The sequence below is a fragment of the Loxodonta africana genome, chromosome X (assembly GCF_030014295.1).
Source record: "Loxodonta africana isolate mLoxAfr1 chromosome X, mLoxAfr1.hap2, whole genome shotgun sequence".
Lineage (NCBI taxonomy): Eukaryota > Metazoa > Chordata > Mammalia > Proboscidea > Elephantidae > Loxodonta > Loxodonta africana.
In genome coordinates, this window is record NC_087369.1 from 145,512,377 (window position 1) to 145,528,109 (window position 15,733).

The 15,733-nt window shown below is 37.6% G+C and overlaps 1 protein-coding gene across 11 annotated transcripts in view; it reads right to left on the bottom strand.

Annotated features, from left to right (window-relative positions):
* THOC2 (THO complex subunit 2) overlaps positions 1-15,733 on the bottom strand; it is a 114,595-nt gene that overhangs the window by 18,659 nt on the left and 80,203 nt on the right. For 8 of the 11 annotated variants that reach the window (XM_064277550.1, XM_023553850.2, XM_064277551.1 and 5 more), the window contains exons 20-32: positions 13,841-13,958; positions 12,858-13,037; positions 11,898-12,062; positions 7,428-7,703; positions 6,266-6,407; positions 5,673-5,830; positions 4,627-4,755; positions 4,154-4,285; positions 3,876-4,060; positions 3,183-3,361; positions 2,840-2,942; positions 996-1,429; positions 737-795 (exon numbers count right to left, since the gene is read on the bottom strand). In XM_064277550.1, the coding sequence (XP_064133620.1) occupies positions 737-795; positions 996-1,429; positions 2,840-2,942; positions 3,183-3,361; positions 3,876-4,060; positions 4,154-4,285; positions 4,627-4,755; positions 5,673-5,830; positions 6,266-6,407; positions 7,428-7,703; positions 11,898-12,062; positions 12,858-13,037; positions 13,841-13,958 (2,260 nt within the window). Of the gene's footprint in view, positions 1-8; positions 796-995; positions 1,430-2,839; positions 2,943-3,182; positions 3,362-3,875; positions 4,061-4,153; positions 4,286-4,626; positions 4,756-5,672; positions 5,831-6,265; positions 6,408-7,427; positions 7,704-11,897; positions 12,063-12,857; positions 13,038-13,840; positions 13,959-15,733 lie in introns of all 11 variants that reach the window. The other 3 variants (XM_023553853.2, XM_023553852.2, XR_010319648.1) reach the window with 2 other exon arrangements.

Consider the following 15,733-nt stretch of genomic DNA (forward strand, 5'->3'; position numbering starts at 1 on the left):
ATGGCTACCCTGAGTCTTCAAGAAGGCTACACCCACGATTTTGTGCTGCAGTTGAATGCTTGGGGTTTCTCTTTGCTGGTAGGACTGGATGCCACATCTGCTTTTATCGTAACGCAAGGTTCAACTTGTTGGGAACCCAATGGGTATAAACAAACCTCCAAGGGAAGATACAACAGAAGCTGCATGCTCACTCAATACACACAACTACAGGAGAACTGATCACCAAGGAGACTTTAAAATGGGAACTCCTTTCAAGACTCCTTCTTAGAAGGCACACATCGGTATGATGCTCATCAAGAAGCTTGATGAATTCAGAGGTATCTTGTGATCCTGTATCATCCAGGAAGTCTTCAGTGCTATATATTCTTCGATATTTATGCAGAAAAATAGGCTTTCATTCTGCTGAAAAGATTCATTTGCTTGTAGCTACCATTGCACTCCAAAAATAGACTGCTTAAAGCAGTGAGGCACTTCTGGGTAAAATTTCTCTTGTACTTTGAAACATTATTTACAAAATTAGTGCTAAGTCCTTGAAGTTTTAATATTTTTATTATAAAAACACTCAATAGTAAAAAATATCAGTCCACCAATATAGAAAAAATTCATTTTCTAATGCAACATAAAACCTCCAGTGGCTCCAGTGAATACTTGGCACAAGACTTGAAGGAAGTCAGGACACTGGTATTCCAAACAGGTGAGCCTAACATGGACGCTGCCTTCCTCAGGCTATACTAACCTTTACTGTTGAGGAATGTGATGGAGAAGGGTGAGAATCAATTTTGCGGCGTTTTTGTTCTGTTAGGACAAAAAAGAAATAGAGTAAGGTACAATTCCACTTCCCACTTTTTCCAAACAAAAACAACCAACTTTTACGGTCATCAAGTATTAGTTCCCCTGGCAAAGTCCCTAGATCACTTTACCAAAACAAGGAGGCAACAACCAATTATACATTAAAACAGTAAAAGGTAAACAAATATAAAGAAAGATGAACTTGCCCCTTTCAGGCTCTGCAATATCTGATCGGGGAACAGGTGACTTCAAGGACCCAGGAACTGCTGTTTTTTCTCCTCCTTTAACATTTTCCTTAGATTTCATTTCCTTTGCTATATCTCTTTCTCTGGATGGCTCCTTCTCCCTTTCCTTTTCTTGAGTTGATTTTGACTCTACGATGGGGACAACGGTCTTGAATTTTTCATCTTTAGCTTTTTCTTCCTTCTTGAATTTTTCCTTCTCTTTGTCAGATTTTGGTGTTCTTTCCTTGGTCTCTCTTGCTTTTTCATCTTTATTTGCCCGCTCTTCCTTTGGTTTTTCTTTACCATCTTTACCAAGTACCCTGGCCTCTGGAGTAGTAGCTGGAGTCTTTTCTTTTTTCTCTTTTTCTTTCTCTTTTGCTTTTTCTTTGTCATTTTCTTTAACAGTTTTGTTGCTGCTGAATAAAAATATGAGACTTTGAGACAAATGATCATAACATATATTCCATGTTTAAAATCATAAAGGGTTTCTAATGACTTAAAAAATTCTCAAACTAAGGGTAGCCCTTTGAAAACCAAAGGATATCTAAAAACTCATTGCCGTCAAGTTGATTCCAACTCATAGCCGACCCTATAGGACAGAACAGAACTGCCTCATAGGGTTTCCAAGGCTGTAAATCTTTATGGAAGCAGACTGCCACATCTTTCTCCCACAGAGCAGCTGGTGGGTTCAAACCGCTTTAACCACTGCACCACCGGGGCTCCTTACATCTTAATCCAATAGGTAGTAAATAAGCAAATTCATGAATAACAGATTTAAAAGAATGATTACAGTGATGTCTGGCTTTACTGTTTATTTTATACACTCATAACCTTTGAGGATAATAAGGTAAAGGTAACAACCAAAAATATATCCCATAAACCAACCAAGGGTGTTACTATCAGGAAATGGATTACTTGGCTGGATAGTGATTCATCTAAATTGCACAGGCTCTTATGATGTTAATTATCCTTATCCAGATTGTCTACAGTCATCACTCAATCCTAAAGTTTTTTATTTTTCCTTTGCCACCTACCTTCTCCTGTATACCCTAGCAGGGAAAATTAAGTCCCAGTATTATACAAAATATAATTAGTAGGAGAGTAAATGCATCATCAAAATAAGAACATATACCAAATTTCAGAGTCTAACATGAATGATTTTCATATTACTCAACTACCACCCCCTTCCATTCATGGTTAATGATGTCAATCGTATAAGAATATAGAATTTTCTACCACAGCCTCTATGAGACTGAGCCCAGAACAACCAGATGGTGCCTGATTACCACCACTGACTGCTCTGACAGGGATCACAATAGACGGTCCTGGGCAGAGCAGGAGAAAAACGTAGAACAAAATTCAAATTCACAAAAAAAAAAAAAAAAAGGGCAGAGACTGGAGAAACCGCAAGAGTATGGTCCACAGACACCCTTTTAACTCAGTGCTGAAGTCACTTCCGAAGTTCACCCTTCAGCCAAAGATTAGACCCGTCTATAGGGCAAACAATAACACACGTGAGGAACGTGCTTCATAGTTCAAATCATGTATACGACACTAAAGGGCACACAGCCCAGAAGCAAAGACAAGGAGGCAGGAAGGGACGGGAAAACTGGACAATTGGAAATGGGAACCAAGAGTGGAGAAGGGGAGAGTGTTGACACATCACGAGGTTGACAGCCAATGTCACAAAACGATTTGTGTATTAATTGCTTAATGAGAAATCTGCTCTGTAAACTTTCGCCTAAAGCACAATCATTAAGGAAAAAAAGAATGTAACCAAAAATAAATAAATAATTTAGAATTTTAACATATGGTAGAGTTCGTACCTGGTAGAGCCACTATTTCCATTGCTTGAATTCCCTTTCGGTGTGGCATTAGAAGCTTTATTAACAGCTTTCACACCACACTGAGATCTCTCCCTTGATTTATCTGAAATAAAGGTAAGGCTTTATTTGATAAGCTCCTAATGTAAATAAATTACAATTTCGCAGCAAAATAATTAAGAGATTAATTAGAAAGAAATAATAGGCTGATTACTTCCTTGACAGTCATATAATCCAACCAAGGAAATTAAAAAATACTAAATCAGCATTTCACTTGTAACATTACAAAATACTTCAGTTTGTTGAAGCAAAATGTATTACGTTAAGTTATTGCAAATAAGCATACCAGTCTCCTCAGTACTGCTTTCGTCCGATTTAGATATACTTCCTATCGATGATGAAGAAGGCCCACCACCAGGCCCATTTTGTACACTGGCAACTGCATTCCTCGGAGGGGGGTCTTTGTGATGAAACTCATTTTCAGGTATCATGTATGACTTTCTACTTTTCAACTGCCCAGAGTAGCTGAAAGTCGCACAAAGTGTTTAAATATACAAGCACAAATCAGAAAGTACAAACATGGAGTTTAAAAGAATAAATTTAGCACGTGATTCACTCGGCTACTTGGTTCCAGAGAATAAAAATATTGATTTTTTCCGTTAAGTTACTGGAAGTCTTTATAGAAAGCCCTAGATACTTTGTTAAAAATAAAAATCTCTCAATATAAATTAATACTTGAGCTGACTTTTGTTCTTTTTGCTATTAAAGATCTGATAACTCAGCTGATGATAAAAATTAAAACTTTCTCCCAACCAAGACATACTAAGTATGACTTTTGAAACTATCATCCAGTATAGACCGGAAGTTGATAATCAGAAGTGCCAACTCTCACCAGCCTGTGGGAACATGATCGCATAATCTCCCATAATCTCCTGAAATAAGGCAGAAGATAAACTTCAACACTGTAAAACATTTTAAAGTCTTCAGAATCCTTCGGTCATCTAGTCTCATAAAGCACTTTAAAGTAAGATTATGTTACCCCATAGCCAATGCATATAGATCAGGCCTCTTCTCTTTTTCTTCTTGGTAGATTTTATGCACTCTTCTTTCCAAAGCCTGACCCAGATTCAAAACTTTTGGGTACCAAGGAAGTATTTTTGTTAGCACAATCAAGATATTCCTGATGTGAGTATATTCGCCTGTTTCAAGGCAATGTACTGATGCCTACAACAAAAATTTTAAGATCCATTATTATAAATGTGTAAGCATGAAAAAAATTACACCCTTGAAAAACCTCATTTTTTTTTCCTTTTTTACCTTGGTTAGTTTGTAATGCCATTTATGTACAACATGTCGAAAATTTTCATAGTCTAATTGATCAGCTTTATTTCCACCATCAAATCCAGTTGCCCGTAATATGGTAAGGAATCCTGGATAGTTTCCACATTCCTTTTTTAAAAAAAAAAAAAAGGAAAGGAAAAAAGTTTGTCACTTTTAAAAGAAAATCTAGTCCTACAAAATAGCAGAAGCTGAAACTTAAACATTAAGATTAATGGTTCCGTGTGAAAATATGATGTGTTTTTTATGGATAGTAGGTAGTTTTCACATAAAGGTTCAGCTTATTTAATGGTACTAATTTGGAATGTCAGTTCCAGATAGGATAAAAAAGTACAGCACTTTTTAAACACTGCTTGACAACTAAATCTTAAACTCAGCTTTTAAAGGTGAGTAATTCAGAGATTACTGGAAGTACTCATGTCATAGGTAAAATATATGGGTATCAGTTCTACCTTCTCATATGTGGCTCTATCACTGTGCCACCTGGTCACAGTCTCTAACATGCAGCAAAGAAATCTCCCGTATCGACTAGCTTCATTTTCAGTACAGCTTGCAACTGTGTAAATTATGTCAGAGAAAACCTACAGGAAAAAAATTATTGAAAAATAAAAATAAATCAAGGTCAAAATTCGTTCAGAACTTAAAAGATCATTTTATAGTAAATGATAATAACTTAAACAGGTAAGTTTAGTTCAGATTAATTTTCTCCTTTTATATTCACACTTGCAGAGGCCTTTGGAGATTATAGATTTTGTGGAAAAACAGCACACTCATAAGGCAACCCCAAAAAACGTTTACACAGAAAGGTGATTTACAATGACAGAAGAAAAAACTATCATCATTATTACATAATATCATAACTTCTTTAGCAAAGGTTTAGCCATAGATGTTACTGGGGTTAGGGGAGCAGTAAGCAGAGGCAAGGCTGATAGAAACCAGAAATTGGCAGCTGACATGCTGGAACAAGACATTTTTAAACCACAAAATGTAATCATTTATTATTAAGAAAAGTCAGGCGTAAAATCTGCTAATGTGACCACACTGAAAAGTTTCACTGCTTTTACGTATGTGTGAAGGTGTAAGTAAGCTTTCTGTCGTTTTTTGAGGGGATGGAGGTTAAGAGTAGAGAAGAGGATTCTACCTATAACACATGTAAACCCAAATGCAGAGTTAATAGTTTAACCTTGAGTGCTTATTATGTACCAGGCACTATCTAAAGTGTTTTTATGTGTAGTGATTCTTTAACCCTAACAACAATCTTATGAAGCAGCTACTATTATCCCATTTTACAGGTAAGAAAACTGAGGCACAGAGAGGTTAAATAACTTGCCAAAGATCATATAGGTAGAAAGTGGTGGAGCTAAGATTCAGGTTCAGGCACTTGGCTCTTGAGTTCATGCTTTTAAACCACATACACAGTAATACTTGTATAGATTATAATGTTTAGCTATCTTTGCGTGAGACTTTTTTTTTAAAGGTTGCAATAAAAAGAACTTACTCGATCATAGCAAAGAAGTGTGGAAAAATTTGGAGTTTTCTGTTGATGTACCAATTCAACAAAACGAGCACAGTAAACAGCATCAATTGCTGAAAAAATACATCGAGGAAATATACACAGCTGTAGAAATTTTGTGATGGTCTCATTTTTGGTAGATTCTAAAAATAAGGGAAGAATATATTAAGTGGGAAACTTCTTCCTCAAGTGCCTCAAGGCCACTAAACATGATAACATATTAACTTTCGTGTAGAAAATGCTACAAAACCACAAACTATTTATAGTTTGTACCAAAGGGTCATGCCTGGGATACTCTGTGGACACTTTTCTATCTATAATTTCTCCGGAAATATGATTTTATACAGAAGAATTGAATGATAAGCTGCCAATACTGTAGTTATAATTAATTTCACCAGCAAACTAAATCGTTCCTTCAGTGAACATGTGAAGTTGGTTCTGCATTAATGAATAACCCAAGAATGGAATAGTGAACACTGGGTTGAAATACAAACATAATAAACACCTCAACACCTGTAAAGTTACATTTTCTTTTGTAATTTAGCAGCAACAGGAATGTAGCGATTCTAAAAACCTACTTGCTAAAAGCCAGTTGTCCTTTTCCAGTTTCAGTCTTTGTAGAACTCTCTGTACATGTTCCATCTGTTTCTTTTCTTCTTCAAGAAGCTTGTCCTGAAGGGCAGTACAGCGCTCCTTCTCTTTTTTCTTTTTATTTGGAGGCTACAAAGTATAAGTTAGATTCTTTTCTAACTATATGCAATTACCTCCCTTTTTTAATGAAAAGTTTTAAAAACAGATAAATGCTGAAACTCTATAATTACTTCAACATGGTTATACAGGAGGCCTACTTGGATGTGCTGCTTTCAGGTCCATTCAAAACAAAGTCACCCAGTCTTCGCACCCTCTCAAAACAGGCTGCCTTCCCAACACTGCTACTATTAATCTTAGGCACAGAATCCTCTTTGACTTGTTCTCTTTCATTCCTATATCCCATCGTTGACAAGTATTTTATGCATTCCCACTACTTCCACCATAGTCTAGGCTCTCAGTACCTCACACTCAATCACCCCAAAAGCATGGCCTCTATAGTCTAATGCTAGTTCCTCCCGTTATCAAATGCATCCTTCATACTGCTGCCATAAGTCATCTTTTTAAAGTGCCGTTTTTACCATTATCACTTCCCTGCTAAGGAATCTAAAATAGCTGTCAATTTTACCAAGTCTGCTTTTCTACCTGACTTTCAATGCCCTATATAATTACACCTTATCCTAACTATTCAAATTTACCACTAATCCCAATCATTACAGTATAAACTGGTCTCCTTAAACCCTAGACCGCTTCATACCTTTGCTGGAGCCCTACAGTGGCCTCCCTAGTTGCCTCTATATATACAAGTCTATCTTCAAGATTTACCCAGCTCAAGGCCCATGTCTTCAACAAAGCCTTCTCCCAAAAAGAACTCCTACTCTTGCAATTGGAGTCACATAGATCACTTTAAGTTGATTAACACAGTTTTCAGTAGAAAAGCAAACTCAAATACCTTTATTTAAGGATGAAAACCTCCACCCATTCATCAAATCCCCCCACCATGACCCACTGAAACGTTATCATCAACCTACTTAAGAAAATGTTATACAGCAATAATACAGGTTTTATGAACCTGAGCTAAAACAATTTCCAAGTATGGGTAATGGTGTACCATAAAGTTATTGTACTTGAGCTGATAAAACAAAAACCTACCATTTCCTGATTGTCATCAATTGCTTTCATCTGGATTTTAAGTTTATTGACTTCTCTTTCATAGCTGGTTTGTGGAACTGCAAGGTCATACATTGTCAACGACCAGAATGTAGCATAGAATTGAGGGCTGATGTCATCCCAGACTTTGGAAATGTGCAAGGAGACCACTGCTTCATGAACAGGAGCCATCACCATCTCACATGATGTGATGTACTTATGAACTTTATGTTGCTGTTTACTTCCCTTTTCTGATTTTTTAAGTTCATCATATTTTGACTGGAGATAGAAAGTTAAAAAAAAATACAGACAGACACAACATAATTTATAGCATTGATTATCATGGGAAAAATGCCTTTTCAAGAATCAGAAGATCACCAATCTCAAAACTGTTACAGGAATTCTAGTTTCTTACCAACATTTATTTTCTGATAAATCATCCCTGGCAATTGTTCCAATCTTTAATCCCTGTGCTAAGAGCTTTTTAGAAGATTCTTATGGAATCTGACCTGCTGATTAAGTGAATAGGGTATGTGTGCCCTCCTGTCCGTTATCCCCATCTTACTCCCTCTTGTGCTGCATCAGGGATTGAGCATGTAGGGCTTCCAGTCCCAGTTTTGAGCTATTCAAGAGAACCAAGTCAAGGGTCTTAACACTAGTGAAGAGGCAGAATGGAACTAGTAACAGCCAGCTAGGACAGGATGTACTGTTGCTACATATAGTCCCTACCAGTTTTTATAATCTGTCAATTAAGAAGTCCAATTATTGCAAAAAAACAAAAGTTATAAGAAAGTCACTGCAAGACTGCTAAGTAGGGTGACCAATCTCCTAGGCTTGCCAAGGACTGAAGGGTTTCCCAGGATGCAAACTTCTGAGCTAAGCCTGGGAAAGTCCCAGGCAAACCAGGACCATTTGGTCACCCCAGCGCTAAGCCAAATGAGACTTTCTGTAAACAGCTATGGTTAAGTACATTGGAGTTTAAAGCATGTGGAAACTAAAGCTGTAGTTTCTTTGCCCTGGCTGGCTTATTTCATTTAGGGGGAGAATCAGAAGACAGCCATATTCTTAACTGTATGAGAAAAATAACCTGCTAGTACAATGGAGGGGAGGGGCAAAAGGAGTTGCTGTGGAGTAGACTCCATGTGGAATAGACTCATGGTGACCCCAAGTGTGTCAGAGTAGAACTGTGCTCCATAGGGTTTTCAATAGCTGATTTTTCAGAAGTAGATCACCAGACCTTTCTTCCAAGATGCCTTTAGGTGGACTCGAACCTCCAACCTCTTGGTTAGCGGCCGAACATGTTAACAGTTTGCACCACCAAGGGACTCCAGTACAATGGAGGGAACTACAAATTAGCTCAGAGCTTATGCCAAATAATAAAACAGTCAGTTGTTGCTATTGTCTCTTGTCCTTCAGTGTCTTTAAGATGAAAGAATTTTCATCTCAAAAACTCTGTTTGGGTTAAACATCATCCTTGAAGATGAACCTAAAAGGAGATGTAAAACTAGCTTCCTTTTGATAGAAAAACACTTAAATCATTCTATTTGTGCTAAGCACGGTACCAAAAATTCAGAACTAGAAGGTCAGAGGACAAAGGTTCCACTTCCAATTCTGTATGGTGATAGGCAGGAATCTTAGCAACTTAAAGTACAGCTGCCTTCCCTCCTGAATGCCCTGGATGCTGCCATACCCCCCAGCTCATTGGGCTAAGGGCGTACCAAGTAACTGTTTACCGTCTTGAGCAGCATCTGAGAATCCTATGATTTTCCTAGCAGTAGGAAGATTTACCTCCTGTTCTCATCATTTTAGAGAGCATGTTGATAACTAAGACCACAGAAGTGACAAAGCTACAAAGAATAATATTTATGACAGACTTCCCAACTGCATCAGAGATTTGAAAGACCAGCACCTAGGCTAAGGACAAGTTTTTCTTTTTGTTTGTTTTTTGAGGGCAGGTCTTCTTAAAGGTATCTAAAATGAATCTAGTTGAGCAGAATTGGCATGTACTAAGTAAGGTTCTAACAAAACACGGGATAAAGTAGTGCTGAAACTACCTGTGTAAGGCAGCCTAGCTAGCTAATATGGGCAAGATCTAGAATATGAGCTGGGGGAAAGCCTTTCATTCACTTGTCACAAGGTGGGTCTCATCAAGTAAAGCTGAACATTAGATTACAGGTATGAGAGAGTTACATGATAGCCCCAGTCTCCCTAGTCCTTCTTGTTCTGAATCTGAGTTCTATTGCTAGGCACCCCTAGTTCCTAATCTAGTTATAAAATAGGTTTGATAAGAAAGACGACTAAACTTCATATTTACCTAGGATGGATATTTCCTTGTCTAAAGTCAGTTTAACTCCCACTTCAAGCTCACATCTTCAGTCAAATGGAGAGGCATAACAGCTCTACATCTGAAGTCACCTGGGGTACTAGATCTAGGGAACAGAACTGATAGCCAGTTATTGGTGTATTTCTAATTACTGTTCAAAAAGCTCTTGTTGCCCTAAGAATCTGAGCAGTATTTGGTTGGCAGAATTATTCCCAAGAAAGCCTACTGGTCATCCATTTAGGGAAGAGGCCTAGCAATCCTCCAATACTCATACACATTCACTAACCCATCAAAGTCTCTTCAAGAGAGGCTTTCACTCAATAGGCGAAAGCAAGGATCCCCAGCATAGCCTGGATGCCCATCCAGTACAACCAAGGTTGCCGAGAACTCCCTTTACGGAGGGTGCCAAGTAGCCTGAGGACACAGGGCTTATCCCTCCCTAACTTGGCTTGTATAGCCACCTGTTTTCCTCCTTTCCATTTCTTTAATTTTTATTTAATGTTTTATTTCTTTAATGACAAAGATATAATATTTTACACAGACTAGGGATGCAGCAGATATTCCTTTGAATGACCTGCTCCATTTTCTGACCTGCAAAAGCTCAGCCAACCAGGTATTCTTGTTTGCTAGGGTTCAATATAGCCGATTGGTGTGCTCACTTCTCAGTATAGCACAGGGCAGGTCAAAATTCCTGAGATGAAGCAATCCTCCCACCTCAGTACTTCAAGAAATCAGGTCCCCTGCTGTATAGCTGAGACTGATCGACCGTGGGATATAGCAACAACACAAGACATAACTACTTAAAGAGCATACAAGTTCTCTGGATTGAGAGATTCCAAAGGGGAAGAAGGTAGCTAACCCCACTCCCTTACTGCCTTTTCCCCCTCCAGAGAGAGTAGCACAGGAACTGCTGTATAATGCTAATAGAGATAATGTGATAATTAAGTCAATTAACATTTAGTTAGTTGTTAGAGGGAGGTGAGAGACTACAGCAGCTGATATGTAAACAGTAACAAGTGATAGTCTATTAAATGATCAATTAGACCCCAAACTTTTTAGCACCTTTTTTGCAGCCTCTGCTACACAGCTCTGGTGTCTTACTGGGAACAAAGAAGGGACCAAGACCTTCCCCAAATTCTGTAGTGAAGGCCATGTTTACTACAGACTTAAAAACAGCAACAAACGAAGAGAAGGGACAGAATCCAAGCCTACAGAAAAACGAAGAATATGCTGGGACTCCAATCAGAGTAGGGAAGTACCACAGGTTCCAAACTGAGGACTGATCATGGCCCTGAGGGAAAAGGAAATTTCCATGCAAGGTTACTGCTTTGCAGGGAAGAGTCCAGGTGGCAGGTAGAGAAGGGGAGGGAGGACTGCCTCCTCTCTCCCACATCCTTACTTGAATTTTCAGTCACTACTAGGATGCCCTGCCTGGAAAGTCCATGGTTTGTGTTTGGTTTTATTTTGGAATTGTTTCATTGAGGTGGAGAGAAATAAAACAAGAAATACGAGCGCATCCTTCCTAGACGTTACACAACAGAGACTGCAAGGGTTTTTAAAGAATTGGGGGTACCTTTTTTTTTTTTTTTTAAGCCTTTCTGTCTCTCTGTTTCAAGGCAGTATGGGCAATAACAAGTCAACATCAAACAAAAACACTTGTCACTGAGGAAACAGGACTCTCTGGACTCAACAGGGGTCTTTCTTAGAGTGAGGTACCCAGGCTCACCTGCATAAGAATCACCTAGTGCTTGGTTAAAAAAGACAAACGAAAACATAACAAAACACCAGAAATCCCTAGGCCCTATCCAGGTTACTGAACTAGTACCTGTGAAAGTGGGATTCTGAATTTTTAAGATGCTTCCCTGGTGACTCTCATCTTCACTAAAGTTTGAGAACTACAGGTTCTAGAGGGCTGGTAAGATATCTATCTGGAAAACTGACAAAGTTGTAACAGTAAAATTATAGAAATAGTAAGACTTTACAGAGACATTTTCATTGGGCATTGCTCAGAGCTAAGTATTAACAAAAGATGAGAGTAACTCTCCAAGAAATATTATCTATACTTCTGTCAAACTAAAATGCATTTAAAAACAAAACACTTAAACAATTTAGAATCATTCTTGAATGGCAACAAGGATACTTGTACTTACTGAAATGTGATGTGCATACATTGGCCTAGACAGGAAAAATGCTGCATCATGAGGTGTGTGAAATTCATTACAGAGCACATCAATTGAAGGTACTCGTTTTATGTAATCTTCTGTGCTTAGGTTAGATGCCAAAAACCCACCAAACTGTACCAGGGTATCATGACACTAAATTTTAAAAAATAAGACAAAAAAACACAGATGTGCTACCATTCTACAAAACCAACATATTTTCCAAAATAATCATGATGTTATTTTAACAATACTTTGATTAACAATTAAGAATCCAAATTTCAGAACTTCAAAGGACTTTAGAGACCATTACAAACGTAATCACATAAACATATTACATAAGTCACTGAGGCCCTCATAGGTTGACTTATCCAAGGTTTTAAGAGTCAACCAGGTCTCTTAAGTTTCAAGCTACTGCTCATCACTTTTAATAAAAGAATATATTTACCTAAAGCATACAAAACAATATGCACAGGCAAACAGAAGTAAACTCCTTTGCCCTTAAAATATGCAAACTTTATTTATTTATAAATATTAAGCACCAAAATCTATGATTAACCTACAAAATGTGTTCAATTATCACCAACTATTATTATAAAGGGGGTGGGGGGGAAGACAGCATCTACTCTGCTGTAATTGAAATTCCAGCTTTCCGGAGATCAGGAAAGGTATGACAGCAAACAACTTGAAGTTGCAGAAATTTGATGCTAGAATGTCTATTTAAAATTTTGTACGTTATGATAGCTCTCCTACAGCCATCTCTTCAATACCTTCCTTTGCATCCATTTCTGAAGTCATACAGAAATAGGCCCTACTTCCAGACTACTTTACATCAGCGCTGCTTCACACTGATGTGATGTGCATACATGACATTTTTCAAATTATACCAGTTTACATTTTCCTTTATCCAAATAAAAAATCTACATAAACACAAAAGCCACTTTAACTTGCCTGATCATAGAGCTTTCCCACAAGTTTCAAATGTTTCTCTCCACCTTCCTGAAAGATTACACCATTCCGCTGTTGAGCCATAAGCAAACACAGAGGAAGCGCAAGATCATGGTCCAATAGTGCGTCCTTCAGCCTCTGAGAGGATTTTTTAGTGTTTCGGATCTGGCCAAAATAGCCACCCTGTACAAGAGAAGACACAAATTTACCAGTGTACAGTACATAACAAAGGCCATTTGACTTGAAAAAGACAGAGAAACCTGAGTTCAAACCTTAAAATAAAAATCTCATACATTCTGCATTCCTTAGCCTTCACCCTTCTTCTGAAATTTATTTAAATGACACTATTGGAATCAACTCGACGGCACTGGGTTATTTCTGATAATACGGAGCCCTGGTGGCACAGTGGTTAACAGTTTGGCTGCTAACCAAAACGTCGGCAGTTGGAATCCATCGACCACTCCTGAGAAACCCTATGGGGCAGTTCTACTCTGTCCTATATGGTCATTATGAGTTGGAATCGATTCGACAGCAACAGGTTTGGTTTTTTGTTTTTTGTTTTTGTTTTTTTGGTTTTTATTTCTGATTATAGTTACTAGCTTAAAGATAACTGTCCATTGTGTTTAAACTACTACATATTTTCTTTGTCCACACTGCAGTCCCTTATAAAGGATTATTCTTTGCTCAGTGTGGAACAGATTTAACACCAAAGTGATTACCTTCAGATTTAAGTCATATCAAGGACCACAGATGATATGGTATTTACTTCCCTTACAGATGTATTACTATCTTTCACACTTTGTTTCAACTTTTAAAAACACATTAGGTTAAAATAACTAGTATATCTTAATTTTAAAAAGGAGGAGGTGCTTGTGAAGGAAGGGTATGGCTTTATGTACTTCTGTATCATCTGGAATCTTTACTATGGGCAGGCACACCTTTTGAATTTTAAAATAATTTCGATAAATAAAAATAGCAGTGCTCACCTCAGCTTTAAGTTGTTCTCCACCAGTCATAGCCTCTAGTTGCTCCATTGTCATTTCTTCTGTAATTTCTATTCCTGCCATTTTTTGTACCACTTCTTTCAATATTAGCAGGTCAAAACTATTTTAAAAAGAAACAGTTTGTAGTTGAAACTTTAAATACAAAAGTAGAAAAATATTTTAATTAGAATATTGATAATCTCTAAATTATTTACAATTAATACAAGGGAGGGGCTGAAGTAGTTTTTATGGGGAGGAAGAAAGGAAAAGCTGCATTCCTAGAATGAGATAAAAAATTTGGCACATTTGTTTATGTTTATTTTAATTTTTTATTCGAAAATAATTTCCAATCTGGAGATAGGCTGCAAAAATAAAAACACTACAAAGCAAACCTGTATACCTTTTGTCCTAGCTTCACACCTATTAACATTTTTACCGCCATTAGCTTTATCATTTGCATGTTCTTTCTCTGAGAGAGTGCGCAAGTGTGCACACATGCACAAATTTTTTTGAACCATTTGAGGGTAAGTTAGATACATCATTGCCCTTTACCCCTAAATATTTCACTGTGCATTTCCTAAAACAGGGATATTCTCTTACATAACCACAGCAGTTATCAACTTTAGTAAATCTAAGGCTCACACAATAGTTGTATCTAATCTACTGTTCAGATTTCAATCTTATCAGTTGACCCAATAATGTCCTTTATAGCATTTTTCTCTCCTCCAGTACAGAATGGCCGATATATTTTTGATAATATAGAGGCCTTCTCTCTAAACAACCTACTTATTAAAAAGGAAATAAAGGTGTGGAAGGGACATATACACTTGGAAGAAAGGAAGGAGGAGGGAGGGAGAGAGGGAGGGAGGAGGCAGGACAGGGCAGGGAAGTTACAAGTTGAAGTATCAAGCCTAAGATGACAGTTTAGTGTCCAGTCCTAAGTACATTTTAGTAATGTGCCAACAGTCACACATTTTAATTTTCGAAGTGTAGGATTATCTATGGAAAGAACACCATATGACTTCTAAGATTTTCTTTAATAAGTTAAATAATGAAGATAAAGTGAAAACATTCCTTCCTACAAAACAAGTACAAACGTTTTTCCAAAGTTAAAGCTAAACATACCCAAGACACAATAGACAAAGGAACCATTTCCTAAGATTCTCATCAAGTGTTTGCTCTCTCAACTTGCCTTGTCTTTCCTAAAGACAGTTTTCGAAAACAATTAGGTCTCTCATCTAAATCAGTGTACAAACTCCACCAAACCAAACCCACTGCTGTCCAGTCAATTCTGACTTATAGTGACAATATGGGACAGAGTAGAACTGGCCCAAAGGGTTTCAAAGGCTGTAAATCTTTACAGAAGCAGACTGCCACATCTTTCTCCCTCAGAGTGGCTGGTGGGTTCAAATCGATGACCCTGTGGTCGGCAGCAGGGCACTTTAACCACTGCAATTAGTGTACAAGTACCCATTAAATCCTCTGGTTTAATTTTTCTTTAAACTACCTTTCAATGAGATGGTCATGAAAACTGTATTCATGGTACAAACATAAACTGAGTTATATATTCAAAAGTAATGTGTAGTTTCCTGGCCTATAAACGGAGAGCCCTGGTGGCACAGTGGTTAAGAGTTCAGCTGCTAACCAAAAGATCAGCAGTTTAAAATCCACCAGTTGCTCCTTGGAAACCCTATGGGGCAGTTCTACTCTGTCCTACAGGGTCGCTATGAGTCGGAATCGACTCAATGGCAACGGGTTTGTTTTGCTTTCTTTTTTTATAAACAGAGAAGAATAAAATGGATAGGAATGGCCAATAGATGAGCACAGTATAAGTGGTAACTTATCTGCTGATAAAATTCTGAGTCTAATTTTTTTTAAGTTTTCCCTAAGTAAGCA